General features: G+C 28.8%; 1 protein-coding gene across 3 annotated transcripts in view; it reads left to right on the forward strand.

The window, feature by feature from the left end:
* Positions 1-17297, forward strand: part of LOC145268701 (trafficking protein particle complex subunit 8-like) — a 194679-nt gene that overhangs the window by 142644 nt on the left and 34738 nt on the right. For all 3 annotated transcript variants that reach the window (XM_080124237.1, XM_080124236.1, XM_080124238.1), the window contains 6 exons: positions 132-229; positions 6761-6866; positions 8519-8653; positions 9301-9372; positions 9974-10126; positions 16449-16584. In XM_080124237.1, coding sequence (XP_079980363.1) covers positions 132-229; positions 6761-6866; positions 8519-8653; positions 9301-9372; positions 9974-10126; positions 16449-16584 — 700 coding nt within the window. The remainder of the gene's footprint in view (positions 1-131; positions 230-6760; positions 6867-8518; positions 8654-9300; positions 9373-9973; positions 10127-16448; positions 16585-17297) is intronic.

A 17297-nucleotide genomic window follows, 5' to 3' on the forward strand; every position in this document is an offset into this window, starting at 1 on the left:
TTTTTTTCTTCTTCTTCCAGGATAGGATTTATCTATAAATATGAATATTTATATTTCCGTTTGAAATTCTGAAATGTGTAACGTTTCTTTTTATTATATTTATATCCTGTTTTTTCTCTCCCCCCCCTCAGGAAATGGCCTGCGTAACCTTTTTCATGCAAGACAATGGTAGACCGTATCCTCACCATTACATGGAGTCTGCTGTCACTACTTACCTCGCTACCTGCAGGTACATCACCTTTTTAATATGTACAAAACAAAAGTGTCATATTCCAAAAATCACAAAGTTTTTTTGTTTTTTTTTACTTATTTATTTTACAAAGGAGTCACCTTATCAAGACCCGGTTCTGGATATGGCCTTAAACTATATCCAGTAGTGAGGCCCCAGCCTGCAGGCTTTGGAGAGTGTGAAGCCACCCTTTCATTGCCATTGCTCCCAGGTCCACTCTGACCCGGAGTGGTAGTACCTGTTAGGGTCCCAACTAGTGGTTAAATAGAAACCGACTTGAAAACAACAAATATATTCTATTAAAAAATTTTTCTTCAAAATCTTTGGATTCAGCATTAAATAACCTGAAAAGGGTTGATATGCCGTAAAACAAAAACAACCAACTTATCAAGACCCAGAAGCCAATCGAGGACAAGGGTTTTATGAGTGTTTGTTAGTCATTGGGGCAATAGCGTAGTAATTGCTCAGGGTGGAAATTGGTATAATTTGATTAATTAAGGGGACAGTTCAACAAGTTTATGTTGGACTTGAAAATAACTATATTGTAGTCATCTGGAAAGCAGGCCAGCAGTACAGAGTTCCACAGGTGTGCAGTTCTAAGAAAGAAGCTTTGTTCATGGAATCTATGTTTAGCTTTAGGCACAGATAAAAAGAGGGGGAAATTATTGATTGTGGTTTTTAGCTAGACAAGTGTTTTTTGTGAAAGCTTGGCGAGGGAGGACCATAGATTGGAGTTCAGACGAGCACTTGCTATAACAATAAATAACAGACAGGCTCGCAACATCTCTTCTGTGGAAAAGAGATTGTATGAAAGAGAAAAGGGATTTCCCCACTAGGCTACGAAGTCTATTTTGAACTCTGTCAAAGCAGAATAAGGTCTTTCTAGCAGCTTCTGCCCAGATGTGGCAACAGTACTCCATCTAAGTGTTTTTTGTGAAAGTTTTTTTTTATGAGGAAGCAAGGATAGTATGTTTCGCTCAGCCATCTTTAATAAAGGAAGACAACTGAAATTCAGCTACCAAGATCAAAATCAGCCTTGTAATGGCTACAATTTATAATTAAAATTGCTAAAAATCATAAACAAGTATATAAAAAAAAAACCTACTTGATCAACTTATGTGATTTTTGGAATATGACATTTTCATTCCATATAGCGAAGATTTTTTTCTTTTATTTTTGTTTTTTTTAATTCGGTTGAATTCTGGCCAACCACCAAATCTTTATTATGGAGAGGGGAAAAAAAATAATAGAAAAATGGGTTATTACCAAATTTGGAAAGCAAATATAGGTACTTTACAGTTTAGTCAAGACATTAAAAAATGAAAATATAGGGGTGGGAAAAAAAAAAAAGGGTTATATTGCACATATCCGTCATGGAACGAAGTTCTCCTAAAAAAAAAGTTCACTACATTAAGTAGTTTTTTTTTTACAGCAGAAAAACAATTTATGATACCAAGCAAAAGATTCGATTTTTAGGAAGAAAAGCTAGAATTAAATATGGGGAGGGAGTGTCGGCGCTTTACATGGAGTTATCTCCACGTGGCATGTTCAGCAAATTCATAATGGCTGACTTCAATGCGCTTTCATAAGAACATGTTTTTCCGCTGTAAAAAAAAAAAACTACTCGATCAAATTAAATTAAATTTTTTTTCCGGAGATCTTCAGTTCAAAACGGATATGTACAATATAACCTTTTTTTCGATATTTTCATTTTTAAATGTTTTGACTAAACTGTACAAGTACCCAAATATTTTTTTTATATTTCATACTTTCACTGTTTTCTTACTTGCGTCAACATCATTAGATGGAAGTTCCATGTTGTCTGATATTTCAGGAAATTTGCATTCACATCTTTAGTTCAAATGTATATACTGGAGACGTTTGAATTAAAATCAAACCCATATCTGAAGAAGGAAAATTTTCCGAAATATCATACAGTACAAAACTTGCATCTGACCATGCCGATGCAAGTAAATTCTCGATGGTCCCCAGTGTGGTACGTTATTAACAGACAATTGTTATTCAGGAAGTTGTGCGTGCTGGGGCCTGTCACTCTATGGTTATCGGTCGGGATACAAATCTGTTGAGACAGTAATTGAACAAAATTATTGGCTAATCTGTATTTTCCTCACATTTATTATTTCGAATGAAGTGGGTTTTGGCATTCTAAAATAAGTAAAAATAAATGATTTTCCTTGATATGATAATTTCCCACCTCAAAGTAAAGAAGGGCTAAATAAATTTCCCGCTCTGATAATTAATCCATTTCATTAACCCCTATACTCCAGCTGATTTTGTCCTTGAGAAGTGGTGTCCCATTAGTTTAAAAAAGAGAAAGACTTTATAATTAAAGTTGAACACATATTTGAAAAAGGGATTTTCAATTCACTTGTGGAAGGAGACGTTGCGTGCTCGGTTTGTTTCTGTTGCAACACTGAGACCACGCAGCTGACATTGCGACCGGTCTCTGAACGAAGCCACAATTTGACCCCCAGACCAAGCAGGTGATCACGGCCTGTGCAGTGAATGTGCATAAATGTGTGTTCAGTACTTTCACATTTACCAACCTGTGGTTTCCACAAAGTTTCCTGGGTGTGCTCGGTCGCTGACAAGAATAATCGGAAGTAGCGAATCATGAAACGTGAAACCGCTACGAGAAAATTGTAATGATAACTAGGAAAAACATGGAAATACAATAAATAAAATTACAAACATGTATCTAACCATAAACCCTAACCAAACGCTAGCCTGTGCGATTAAAATTAATTTTTTTATTCATCCAAATTACGAAAAAAAAATAGCCTTTGTATTAGCAAAAAACAGACAGCGCGTTTGTAAAAAAAAAAAAAAAAAAAAAAAAAGTCGAGGCATGCTCGGCCTTCGCATAATCACGTTGACACACCGGTTCTCGCCAGATCACCGAAGTTAAGCAACGTTGAACCTGACCAGTACCAGATGGGTGACCATTTGGGAAGGCTATATGTACCTTCTGGGAAGGTTGGGCATGGGGCCAGCACCCTCACCCTATAAAAAGAACTCCTCGCTACAAAAACATCTGCAAAATGTTGTAGATGGCCTATGCCCCTCTAGGAGCTCAAGGGCTATGGATGCTCAGCTTTCCTTTTTCGGTTATTTCCGTCAGCTGCCAAGAGAGCCTGAGCTAACTTTATGGAAATCGTGGGTAGGTAAATGCAGAAGCGACACCTGTTCCCATATATGATTATTGTGTGATGTTTTTATATGCGTACATTTGTTTTTGCTTTGAAAAAAATAAGTTAAAATAAGTGATCTTCCTTTATATGAGAATTTTCCACCTCATAGTAAAAAAAAGGGCCAAATAAATTTCCCGCTTTGACGATCCATTTCATTAACACCTATACTCCAGCTGATTTTGGCCTTGAGAAGTGGTGTCACATTAGTTTTTAAAAAAAAAAAAAGAAAAGGACTTTATAATTAAAGTCGAACACATATTTGAAAAAAGGATTTTCACCTGACCATGTTGACGCAAGTAAAAACATAATGCATATATAAAATATAAGAAATATAAATATACATTTAAATATAACTCAAATTACTGATTGAGCTACAGACAGCTTCCTTACTAAGTTTTAGAGCTGGCATCTTTGTTTTCTCCTTGTTTTCCTCTTCGATGGTGTTTATCTAATCTTTTTCTTTATGGTCTTTAGTGTCCCTCCAGAAGATTTCAATTTCTTGAGTTACTCACCTTTATTTCTTCTCTAATGAGGCTCCTATAAACCATTTGTTGCAAAACGTTTATTTATCCTTTTTGCTTAGTTTTTTATTTGTGCAGCTATTTTTATTTCAATATGATGTTATGACATCTTAACTCTTAGTGGTGTTTGATTTTTTTTCAGCTTGTGCGATTAAAATTAATTTTTTTATTCTTCCAAATTATGAAAAAAGTAGCCTTTATTGTTAGCTAAAAAAAAGACAGCGCATTTGTAAAAAAAAAAAAAAAAAAAAACAAAATTGAGGCATACTCAGACTACCTTTTTTGGTTATTTCCGTCAGCTGCTGAGAGAGCCTAAGCTAACTTTGTGGAAATCGTGGGTCGGTAAATGCAGAAGCGACACCTGTTCCCATATATGATTACTGTTTGATGTTTTTATATGCAAACGTTTGTTTATGGTTTGAAAAAAAATAATGGGTTTCGGCATTCTAAAATAAGTTAAAATAAATGATCTTCCTTTATATAAGAATTTCCCACCTTATAGTAAGAAAGGGCCAAATAAATTTCCCACTCTGACAATTAATCCATCTCATTAACCCCTATACTCTAGCTGATTTTGGCCTTGAGAAGTGGTGTCACATTATTAGTTTATAATTTTTTTTTATTATTATTCAATTTAAATTTAATTAAATTCAATTCAATTTATTAAAGTCTTTTTCTTTTTTTTTTTTTTTTTTTTTTTTTAAGTCGAACACATATTTGAAAAAGGGATTTTCAATGCAGACTTTCACCTGACCATGTTGACACAAAAAAAAAACATAATATAAGAAATATAAATATACAAGTATCATCATCAGCATCTCTGCTGTTTTAACAGCGTCGGCGACCACGGCTCTCCACATTGTAGAGCCATGGTAATCTCGGGAAGATAAGTCAAGACGGCAGTTTCACGTTGCTTTCCGTCTTGTAAAAAAAAAAAAAAAAAAAAAAAAAATAGTTCCAGCAGATCCTGTACTATATTATTTTTCATCATTTTTTTTTAAACTTTTATTAATTTCAACATGCCATGCAAGTACATAAGTGTTTTTACTTAAAATGTATTTCTAGAAATCCCATTATACTACATAAGCACCATTGGACTTGTGTTTTAGTTTGATCAGAGTAAGAATTCTCACTTGCAAAGCATTCAGTAGCAGAAATCGAATATAATTGTTAACTTTAAAAAAAAAAAATTAGCATTTGTTACTTTCTCTCTCTTTCTTTCTTTTTTTTTCTTTTTTTTCTTTCTTTTTTTTCTTTTTTTTTCTTTTTTTTTTCGTTCTTTTTTTTTTCTTTTTTTTTTTTTTCTTTTTTTTTTTTTTTCTTTAAAGAATTATGAATGAATGGAATAAGTTCAGGGAATCAGGGAACTTGTGACATTATTAATCACTAGAGCGTTACTACTGTCGAACAAGGGAAGAATCTATCAGGTATGTGATGATGTATGGAAGTGAAACCTAGCCAGTGAGAGATGAAGACATGCGTTGCATGGCGAGAAATGGACATCTCAGTCAGTAAAGGTTTGTGTGCCTCTCAGAAAGAGAATAGATCCTGGGGCGGCTCTTAGCTAATGGATTGTGTTCTGTTGGACGCGTGTTTTGGTTTGGTCAGAGTAAGTACCGGATGCCTTTAATAAGTTTCCAGACTTTTTTTTGTAAGGGCACTTTTCTTGATAGTACACATATGAAACTTTGGTCCCCTTTGAAGTAATCTCCTCCGGCTGCAATGCATTTGTTGTACCGTGCCAACAATTTTTGGAAGACCTTCTGGAAGTCCTCTTGTGTGAGTGTGTCCATGACTCCTTGTCACAGCCTCTTTCATCACCTCAATTGTCTCATAACAACAGCCTCTAAGGTTTTCCTTGAGCTTAGGGAATAACCAAAAGTCACAGGGAGCAAGGTGAAGAATCATCTTAATGCCCATCTCGGTCAAATAGTCTGTGAAAAGGATGGAGCACCTTTGGGACAAACTTCGCGCAAATCTTCCGCATCTTCAGTTCCTCACAAATAATTGTGTGTACAGTTCCCACACTGACATCAAACTATGCACTTATTGTCTCTATAGACACAAGTCATTATCCATGAAATTCACTATTTGGCCAATCAACTCGTGTTCTGACTTCCATACTCCTTCCACGCGTCATCATCACTCACAAACTCCCTGCTTTCCTTGAATCTCTTATGCCATTAAAAAACTGATGCTTTCTGTAGCATTTTTTCCAAGTTTAAAAAAGAATTTTATTGCATATCCTTTTTCTAAAATGTCCTTACGCCCAGTTTGCATTTTTGAAATTCACCAGCTGTGACAATCAGGCTTTAGTAGGATGTATTCCGATTCATGATGTAGCTGTTCATTTCAATAAAAATTGGCCAGTCATCTCATAAGATGTATAGCAATAGCATACTGAATTTTCAAGCGTTTATGTCAATTTTAAATGACTGTACAAAATGTCTGGGAACTTATTGAAGGCAATTTGGTGGGATCCTTCTACCGCTCCAGTAGATATCTCACTGCTTATGCAATTCTTTATCTATATAAAAGCCAAGTACATCCAAGGATGGAGTACTGCTGTCACATCTGGGCAGGATAAGCTGCTAGAAGCAGCTTATCCTGCCTTGACAGAGTACAAAATGCCCTTTTCTCTTCCCTGCAACCTCTTGTAATATACAGCAAATTTGCCAAGAATTTATTTTTTCTATCTTCACATTTCTCAATTGAACTAAAATATTTTAATTTTTCATGACCAACAGATACAAAATCTTTTTTTATTATAATATGTGTGTACATTTTTGTTTTATCAGAAACCCACAACTTGCTGCCAGAGGTACATTAATTAGTACTGAAGCTCTGAAAAGCAAAGGAATGTATGCAGAGGCTGCGTTACAGTTCATCAAGATGACCAGTGAGGTAAATATTATTTTGATGGGGTTTTATTTTTAATGAGTTTTTTATCGTTTTGGTTTTGTTTTTATTGTTTTGGGTTTTTTGCTTTTTTTGGTTTTTGCTTTTTGTTTGCAGTTTTTTTGTTTTCTATTTTGTTTATTTTGATGGAGTTTTATTTTTAATGAGTTTTTTATTTTGTTTTTATCGTTTTTTGGTTTTTGTTGTTGTTGTTGGTTTTGATTGTTTTTTTTGTCTTTTGAGTTTTTTGTTTGCTTGTTTTGCTTTTATTTTTTGTTTGTTTTATTTTTTTGTTTGTTTTATTTTTTTGTTTGTTTTATTTTTTTGTTTGTTTTATTTTTTTGTTTGTTTTATTTTTTGTTTGTTTTATTTTTTGTTTGTTTTATTTTTCTGTTTGTTTTGTTTTTTTGTTTGTTTTGTTTTTTTGTTTGTTTTGTTTTTTGTTTGTTTTGTTTTTTTGTTTTGTTTGTTTTGTTTTTGTTTTTTTGTTTGTTTTGTGTTTTTGTTTTTTTGTTTGTTTTGTGTTTTTGTTTTTTTGTTTTTGTTTTTTTGTTTTTGTTTTTTTGTTATTGTTTTTTTTGTTGTTTTTTTGTTGTTTTTTTTGTTATTGTTTTTTTTGTTATTGTTTTTTTTGTTGTTTTTTTTTTTTTTTTTTTTTTTGTTTTGTCTTTTTGCTTGTTTTGTCTTTTTGTTTAATTTTTGATTTGTTGTTTTTTTATTGGTTTGTTCTTTTTGTTTTTTCTTTTAATTTGTTTTTATTTGTCTTTGTTTTTTTTTTAAATTTAGTTTCATTTTATATACTTTTATAATTATATTGTATCAAATTATATTGATTTTTTTTTTTAAGTACTTTCTGAAATGTTTTTTTTTTTTTTACTAAATAACATTTCTAAAAGTATTTTAAAAAATACAAGTTAATCTATAATATTAATCTTACCTGTCTGTTTGTATGTATGTCTGCCTAAAACTTTAAACAGATATGCCAGATTTTCACGATCGGTATCGTTTTGAAGTTTGACCCTTCGGATGACAAATATCAAAAAATTGGCTAAAAACATTAATTCCTTCTCCCTCAACTGGGCACTTTTTTATTGGGAAGGGCCACTTTTTTCGTCTATATTTTCGAAAGTCATCCCCTCTTTTCGATTGACTAGCCTTAATTTAAACATTCGTCACTTTCGGTTTGGTGATGGGTGCAACAGCAAAGACGTCATGTTTTTTGTTTTTTTTTTCACATTCTTTTCCTCGTTTGCGCTATGGTTCGAACCTGCCTGCTTCTTTTTTTTTTCTCACAACACGCACTTCCAAACACCCTGGCAACGCCGGGCACCCAGGCTAACCTAATATATAAAAGGCAAAACATGTGCTTGTATGTCTCGCAAAAACTTTCAATACACACGGCGGATCCTCACAAGATCGCTATCATTGTCAAGCTCGATTCCTTCACCCTCAACTGGGCAGTTTTGTACGAGTGGATCGCTTTTTTCACTGACATTTCCTGAAGACCCCTTTTATGGGTCAAAATATGAATTTTAATTTTCATAAACAAATTTACAAAAAAAAAAATCTGCACTTGTCCGATTTTTTTTTTTTTTAATGATTTTGTTTGGCTTTTTTCATTAGGTTAACTTTTTTGTATATTTCTTTCCATTTTGCAGCAAGATTCTGATTTACGAAGTGCCCTGCTATTGGAACAAGCAGGTCATTGTTATATCAAAATGCGACCTCCTATGGCTCGCAAATATGCCTTCCATATGATTTTGGCAGGCCACAGGTTTAGTAAATCAGGACAGGTGAGTACTCTTTTTATGTCCTCCTCCATTCTGCACTTTCTCCCTATCCTCATTTTTCTTTTTTAATTTTTTGCCAATACACCCCATTTTTAATCCTGACGTATGCTTTCTCTTTCCATTCTCTCTCGTCTCCCCCTTTTCTGCTTTCGTCTCCCCCTTTTCTCCTTTTGTCTCCCCTGCCTCTGCTTATCCCCCCTTCTTTCCCTACTCCTCTGCTATTCCCCCATTTTTTGCCTCTTTTACCCGCCATCTTTGACCCCTAATCGTAACCCAACCTGACAATCAGCAAAATCTCACCTCTTCACTGTAAGGTCCCCTAGATGTCAGAAGGTTCTCTAATCAAAGAGCTTCTTTCCTTAAACTGTTTACCTTCTGAATTCTCTCCCCGTTTCCTCAGCTGTACCAATGTGCACTAATGTAAATGAAATGTGAACAAACATCTCCATATTAAAAATACCGCTTAAAACCCGGCTCGTTAAAGCTCTTGCGTGCTTTGTTTAGGGTGAATATCAGTAAAAAAAAAGTTTTAGTTCAATACAAAATCTCCTCGATTCAACTTAATCTTACAATTAGCTCTTCTTCTTTCTCTGACGACGATGATGATGATACTGACACTAAACTTGATTCTCTTTTATTTTCTTTTTCAGAAAAAACATGCTTTACGTTCATATTCACAGGCGTTACAAGTTTACAAGGGAAAACATTGGTCACTCGCAGAGGTAATACATTCTTATTTATTAACCCTATAAAATATTCACAGCAACAACTTGTCTAGCTACAAATTGCTTCAAAAAACTTTCCCTTTTTGTCTCTCTTTCTCTAAAAAAAAAAAAAAAAAAGAAAAACTTTTATAAACAAAGTTTCTTTCCTATATCACCCTGAGGAACAAGATATCACGTGCCTGCTTCCGAATTGACTACAGCTTGGTCATCTTCAAATCTAATGTAAACAAATACTTGTTGAGCCGCCCTCTTGGTTAATAATTTTGTTTCTTGACCAAAGTTCCCCTATATCAAAATACAAAAATAAAGAAATATCTGTATGATTTATGCATCTGTGCCGGAACAAAAATATCATTCTAAAATTCATGTAAATTGATTAAGTAGTTTTATTTTTATAAAGGAAATCAAATTTTATGGATAAGAGAACATTTATTGCGTGTCGCCACCTTAAAAATAATCTTAAGAATTTTTTTTTTTTTTTTTTTTCAAATTTTTCTTAATTTTTTTCAAATATTTAAAAAAAAATTTTGAAGAAATTTTTTTTTTTTTTTTATACACTTTTCTTAAATTTTCTTTTTTTTTTTTCTTTTTTGTTCAGGACCACATTAATTTCACAATTGGGCGTCAATCCTTCAATTTGAAACAGTTGGAGAATGCAACAGCTGCCTTCAAACATTTGCTAACGGCTGATAGCCGTCAAACCACTGCACAACAAGCTGCCTTTCTTCGAGAATATCTATTTGTCTACAAGGTATGTAATACACATCAGAAATTTTTACAATCCATCTGCTTCTCATGTTAAGTTGATCATTTGGTAGAATGAAATGAGAGAAATTTTGTTGAAATAGTTTTTGTGGAAGTGGTGAAATTTTCACAATCCGTCTGCTTCTCATGTTAAGTTGATCATTTGGTAGAATGAAATGAGAGAAATTTTGTTGAAATAGTTTTTTTGTGGAAGTGGTGAAATTTTCAGATTTATAAAAGCAATTTTGTTATAAAACTTGTTCAATTTTTAGTGATTAAGTTTTTCTCCATAAAATCCTAAATCAAATTTTTATTCTGACTATATCTAAGCGCCTATAAACAATGATACCAAATTTATTTTGGTAGAATAATAGAATAATTAGCTACTAAATTATGACGATTCAGAGTTGGTTATAATCAGCTAACATACTTCCTAACTTCCGGCATAATGCTACTGGAAGCAGTGACAAGGCAAACTAGTTCCTTCACTTTTTTCTCTCACGCCTACATCTCCCCTATGTATGTACTCTGTTTTTTTTTTTTAAATCTTAAATTATTTTGAAAGTATTATTTATTTGATAGGCTTTCATATGATGGTTAAAATTTTATTTAGATCTCAATTTCATTTATTTTTATTTCTATGATTTTATTTTTATACTTTCATGACCATATTCATTATATAAATTCAAATAAAAAAAAAACTTATTTTCAAAATCGAAAAGAATTTTTATAATTTTTTAAACATTTCTTATAAAATTTTAAATAAAATGAAATTTTATTTTTTTAATTGTGTTAGTAAAATGTAAATAAACACTTTTTTTTTTATCTATTTATAATTTTTGTTCATTTTTATTATATACTTTTCAATGTCATTTTCTTATATTTTATTTCAATAAATTGCTTCACAATAAAAACACTGAAGTAAAAAAATAAAAGTAAAAGAACTGATTTACCTTGTCATCATTTCCAGTCGCGCTGGAAGTTAGGAAATACATTAGCTGACTCTAACCTCCAAATTTGTTGGAAATTGTAAATTTTCAGCTTTATTGGTACAGAAGCCAAATAACTAAAACCTGCAGAATTTAAACAAGCAAAAACATCCTTACGAATGTAATTTTATGTTGTGGTAAATGAAAATTAGTCATAGTCTATATATATTTATATGCTAGCGTATTATTTTCTGTGTCACGATTACATCTTTTTCCTTCGGAATGACTGTCGTTTAAGTGTTATGATCTTTCCATTTCTTGTAATAAATAATTTTACCAAGAATTCTTCATAAGTTTTGGTATTGGTTTCAATTACATCTGAAGGAACATAAGTTTATATATATATATATTCCCCAAAAAATGTTTTTTCTTGATAAGTTTAAGATTTGGTTTCGATTCAAGTTGGTGCACTCATATATATATATTAAATATTATACATTTATAATATATATTAAATATTATAAATTTATAATATATATTAAATATTATAAATTTATAATATATATTAAATATTATAAATTTATAATCTATATTAAATATTATAAATTTATAATCTATATTAAATATTATAAATTTATAATCTATATTAAATATTATAAATTTATAATCTATATTAAATATTATAAATTTATAATCTATATTAAATATTATAAATTTATAATCTATATTGAATATTATAAATTTATAATATATATTAAATATTATAAATTTATAATATATATTAAATATTATAATTTATATATATAATAAATATTATATATATATATATCAAATATTATATATATATATATCAAATATTATATATATATATATCAAATATTATATATATATATATCAATATTATATATATATATATATATCAAATATTATATATATATATATCAAATATTATATATATATATATATCAAATATTATATATATATATATATCAATATTATATATATATATATCAAATATTATATATATATATATATCAAATATTATATATATATATCAAATATTATATATATAATATTATATATATATTAAATATTATAAATTTATAATATATATATATATATTGAATATTATCAATTTATAATATATATATATATTGAATATTATCAATTAATATATATATATTGAATATTATCAATTTATAATATATATATTGAATATTATCAATCTATAATATATATATATTAAATATAATCAATCTATAATATATATATATTAAATAATAATCAATCTATAATATATATATATTGAATATTATCAATCTATAATATATATATATTGAATATTATCAATCTATAATATATATATATTGAATATTATCAATCTATAATATATATATATTGAATATTATCAATCTATAATATATATATATTGAATATTATCAATCTATAATATATATATATTGAATATTATCAATCTATAATATATATATATATTGAATATTATCAATCTATAATATATATATATTGAATATTATCAATTTATAATATATATATTGAATATTATCAATCTATAATATATATATATTGAATATTATCAATCTATAATATATATATATTGAATATTATCAATCTATAATATATATATATTGAATATTATCAATCTATAATATATATATATTTAATATTATCAATTTAAAATATATATATATATATTGAATATTATACATTTATAACATATATATATTGAATATTATAAATTTATAATATATATATGTATTGAATATTATAAATTTATAATATATATATATGCATTGAATATTATAAATTTATAATATATATATATATATGCATTGAATATTATAAATTTATAATATATATATATGTATTGAATATTATAAATTTAAAATATATATATATGTATTGAATATTATAAATTTATAATATATATATATGTATTGAATATTATAAATTTATGATATATATATATATATATATATATTGAATATTATCAATTTATAATATATATATTGAATAGTATCAATTTATAATATATATATTGAATATTATCAATTATAATATATATATATATATATTGAATAGTATCAATTTATAATATATATATTGAATATATCAATTTATAATATATATATTATATATTGAATATTATCAATTTATAATATATATATATTGAATATTATCAATTTATAATATATATATATTGATTATTATCAATTTATGATATATATATATATTGAATATTATCAATTTAAAATATATATTGAATATTATACATTTATAACATATATATTTAATATTATACATTTATAACATATATATATTGAATATTATAAATTTATAATATATATATATATATTGAATATTATAAATTTATAATATATATATATATATATATATATATATATATATATATATATATATATATATATATTGAATATTATAAATTTATAATAAGAATCGATAGCAAATTGACTATTATTAGATATACAAAATTTGCATGAATTAAAATATATTTAAGCGTACTTTACGACTGAGCGTCCTTGCTAGCTTGGATAAATAATGTTTCAGTTTTAACAAAAGAGCTACAATAATATCAGAGCATCTCCATTTACGCTGAATATCTACAGAATGCCAACATCAATATATTACATATGAATAAGTGTACTGTTGAATTTCCACAAGTCCTGCTAGTGGAAGCAATAATTATGAGATCAAGCCTAAAAATCCTTGGAAAAAAAACTACAAAATTGACGCAAAAGCACAAATTTAACTGTAATATTCATCAGACTCATTTCAACAGTTAATACATTGACTCTTTATAATATGATTCATAACATAGTAAAGATCAAGCTAGACTTTGATAAAGTGCTTAAGATAATCGATAGATTGATTCTTTCTAAATATGTGGTTTTAAGCAAGCAGTACTTGTCATGGCGAAAATAGTAATATATCCAAAAATTTTGAAAATTTATTCAGTAGAAAATTATAGTTAAAAGCATTTTTTACAGAAAATTGGGAAAATTACATTGAGCTTCATAAATTAAGGATTAGTACATAAAAAAGTGAAATATAATTTTAAAAAATCATTTCCACAGAAATATATATATATATACTAGCAGTTCAGCCCGGCTTTGCTCGGGCCCTATATACTGTTCATAACTTTATGTGCATATGTATGTATGTATGTGTGTGTATATATATATATATATATATATATATATATATATATATATACTAAAATATTTGACTCCTGTCCAGGTAACCTACATCTAAAATTTCAAGTATTTAGACCCAAAATTGGCAGAAGAGTTTGGTAGAGTTTTCAAAAGTGAACTCTTTCAACTTTGACCTCTTGGCAACCAAATTTTCGCCCCAAAACTGATTTAAAAGCTTGCTGCATGTCTTAATACCCTTTATGTAAAATTTGAAATATTTAGACCCAAAACTTGCTGAATAGTTTGCTAGGGACCGCAAAGGTCAAATCTTTTTAATTTTGACCCCTTGGTAGCCCAATTTTCAGCCAAAAAACAATTAAAAAGCTTGCCCTATGTCTGAATACATTGTATGTAAAATTTAAAATGTTTAGACCAAAAATTGGCAGAGTAATTTGGTAGAGACCACAAAGGTAAAATTTTTTAAACTTTGACCCCAATTTTAAACCCTGAACTCTATTGTTTTGAGCTCAAATCAAATTAAAAAGTTTGATCCATGTCCAAGTAACCTATATCTAAAATTTCAAGTGTTTAGACCCAAAATTGGCGGAGGAGTTTGGTAGAGTTTTCAAAGGTCAAATCGTTGAACTTTGGCTCCTTGACAGCCAAATTTTTGGCCGGAAATCAAAATAAAGTTTTAACTATGTCCAAGTAACCTACATCTAAAATTTCAAGTGTTTAGACCCAAATCTCAATACCCCCCTTCTATCAAATCTCAAGTCTGTAGACTGAAAATTGACAAAGCAGTTTGGTAGGGAAATGTATACACACACGCACACAATTTCATTTTTATAGATATATATTAAAATGGAGAAAAACTATCTATTATATTAGACTAGCTGGGACGCCTGGCGTTGCTCTGTCGTACAATACGCTTAAACATATCTTAATTTATGCAGATTGCATATGTATTATAGAATTAATCTTCTAATAAATATTATATTATGAGGAATAATTTGCCTGGTGGACTAATTCGCAAAAAAAAAAATAAAATAAATAATTTCGTTCATCGAAGTCCGTCTCTGTTTACAATATCACATCAGCTAATATTTGGGCTTCATGATGAATGCCCTGGAAACTCATTCTGGTTAATGTTTAGTTTTAAAATATGCAAATGAAAAAGTGATTTGCAGCAATTTTTAAATGGTTACTCTTCTTTTATCGTAAATTGGACTCATTAATAAGAAAAAAATTAAAATAAAATGGTGAGATAAACCCGAGCTTGAACACGGGATTATTCCATCTGTAGTACAATGCTCTACCATTGAGTTGTTTCCAGATATCAACAAATCAATTTTTTTTTTTTTTTTTTTTTTTTTTTTTTATATAAGAAATAAATTGAGATTTTATTATCTCCCTTGCCGGTGCAACCTAAAATATGCCTCTGTAAAAATTCTCTTTATCTATAAGAAAGAAAGACTATTTCAGGATCAAATTTTTGGATTTTCATCGGATAAATTTCTGTATAAAACATATCTAAGAACACAGCCAGACATATAAATTACTTTTGTGTGAAATTTTCAAAAGATCAGTTCCGAAACTGAGCGTATGAGGAAGGAACTTTCTTACACACTCACACACAAAGGGACTTTTATATTATAGAGATAAGAATTTTAATACCTACTGAATTACCTCTGTTAGAAATAACTATTTATACATATACAGATTAAAATAATGTTTATTATTATATCAGAGATATATTCTAGCCTTAATATTGGGCACAAAGCTACCTGTGAAACAAGATACCATGAGTCTGCTTCCCAACTAACTACAACATGTTAATCTTCAAATCTAACAGTAGACAAATACTTCGGAAAATTAAGCTCTTTTAAGATATCCTCTGCCTATTCCACTCGTTGTTTTCTATGCAATTATCAACTAACCAACAATTCTTTTAACCTTTATCCTCGAGTGGCTGCTGGGTCTTGATAATCTGTGACCTATCTGTGCAAAACATATAAAATTTGCTGGATATTATTTGGATTCATCGGACTGCTGCTCTCATCTTGAGAGTTCAATAAGATACACCTGAGGAAGGTCAGAGGTTACATCGACCAAAACGTGAAAATCACACTCAAGATGAGAACAGTAGCCCGATGAATCCAAATAATGACTAATCAATCCTCATCTCAAAAATTCAAAAACGTCATAAAAGTTACTTCTATTTCAGCAACTCCTTGGTCAAACATTAAGTGAAGGAAACGTGTATCCTGGGCCTCTCCCTGAACTTCCACTGCCCACACTGAACAGTAATGTCACCAAAGTGCTGCTCTGTAATACGAGTACTCCGAGCACCACACAAAAAGGTAATTTTTTTTCTTTTTTTTCTTTCTTTTCTTTCTTTTTTTTCTTTCTTTTCTTTCTTTCTTTTTTTTCTTTCTTTTCTTTCTTTTTTTTCTTTTTCTTTCTTTTTTTTCTTTCTTTTTTTTCTTTCTTTTTTTTCTTTCTTTTTTTTCTTTCTTTTTTTCTTTCTTTTTTTCTTTCTTTTTTTCTTTCTTTTCTTTCTTTCTTTTCTTTCTTTCTTTTCTTTCTTTTTTTATTTTTTTTCTTTATTTTTTTTCCTTTTTTTTCCTTTTTTTTCCTTTTTTTTCTTTTCTTTTTTTTTCTTTTTTTCTTTTTTTTCTTTTTTTTTCTTTTTTTTTCTTTTTTTTTTTTTTTTCTTTTTTTCCTTTTTTTTCTTTTTTTTTCTTTTTTTTTCTTTTTTCTTTTTTTTCTTTTTTTTCTTTTTTTTCTTTTTTCTTTTTTCTTTTTTTTTCTTTTTTTTCATTTTTCCTTTTTTTCTTTTCTCCTTTTTTTTTTTCTTTTTTTTGTGTGTAATGAGATCAAACTGAACGATTGTAAATATGTAACACACTTGTAAATTTAGTGAATTAACTTTGGTAGACTAGAAACCTCCGCATTTGTCTTCTTTTGGTTTGCATGAGCAGCTAATTATTTTCAGCGGTCGCCGACATCTCAACCCAATAACAAGGCCTACAACATGGAAAAATCTTGTAAAAAAAAAAAAAAAAAAACTCCC

This window comes from Euprymna scolopes, chromosome 44, assembly GCF_053919585.1.
Source record: "Euprymna scolopes isolate OS-2025 chromosome 44, ASM5391958v1, whole genome shotgun sequence".
NCBI lineage: Eukaryota > Metazoa > Mollusca > Cephalopoda > Sepiida > Sepiolidae > Euprymna > Euprymna scolopes.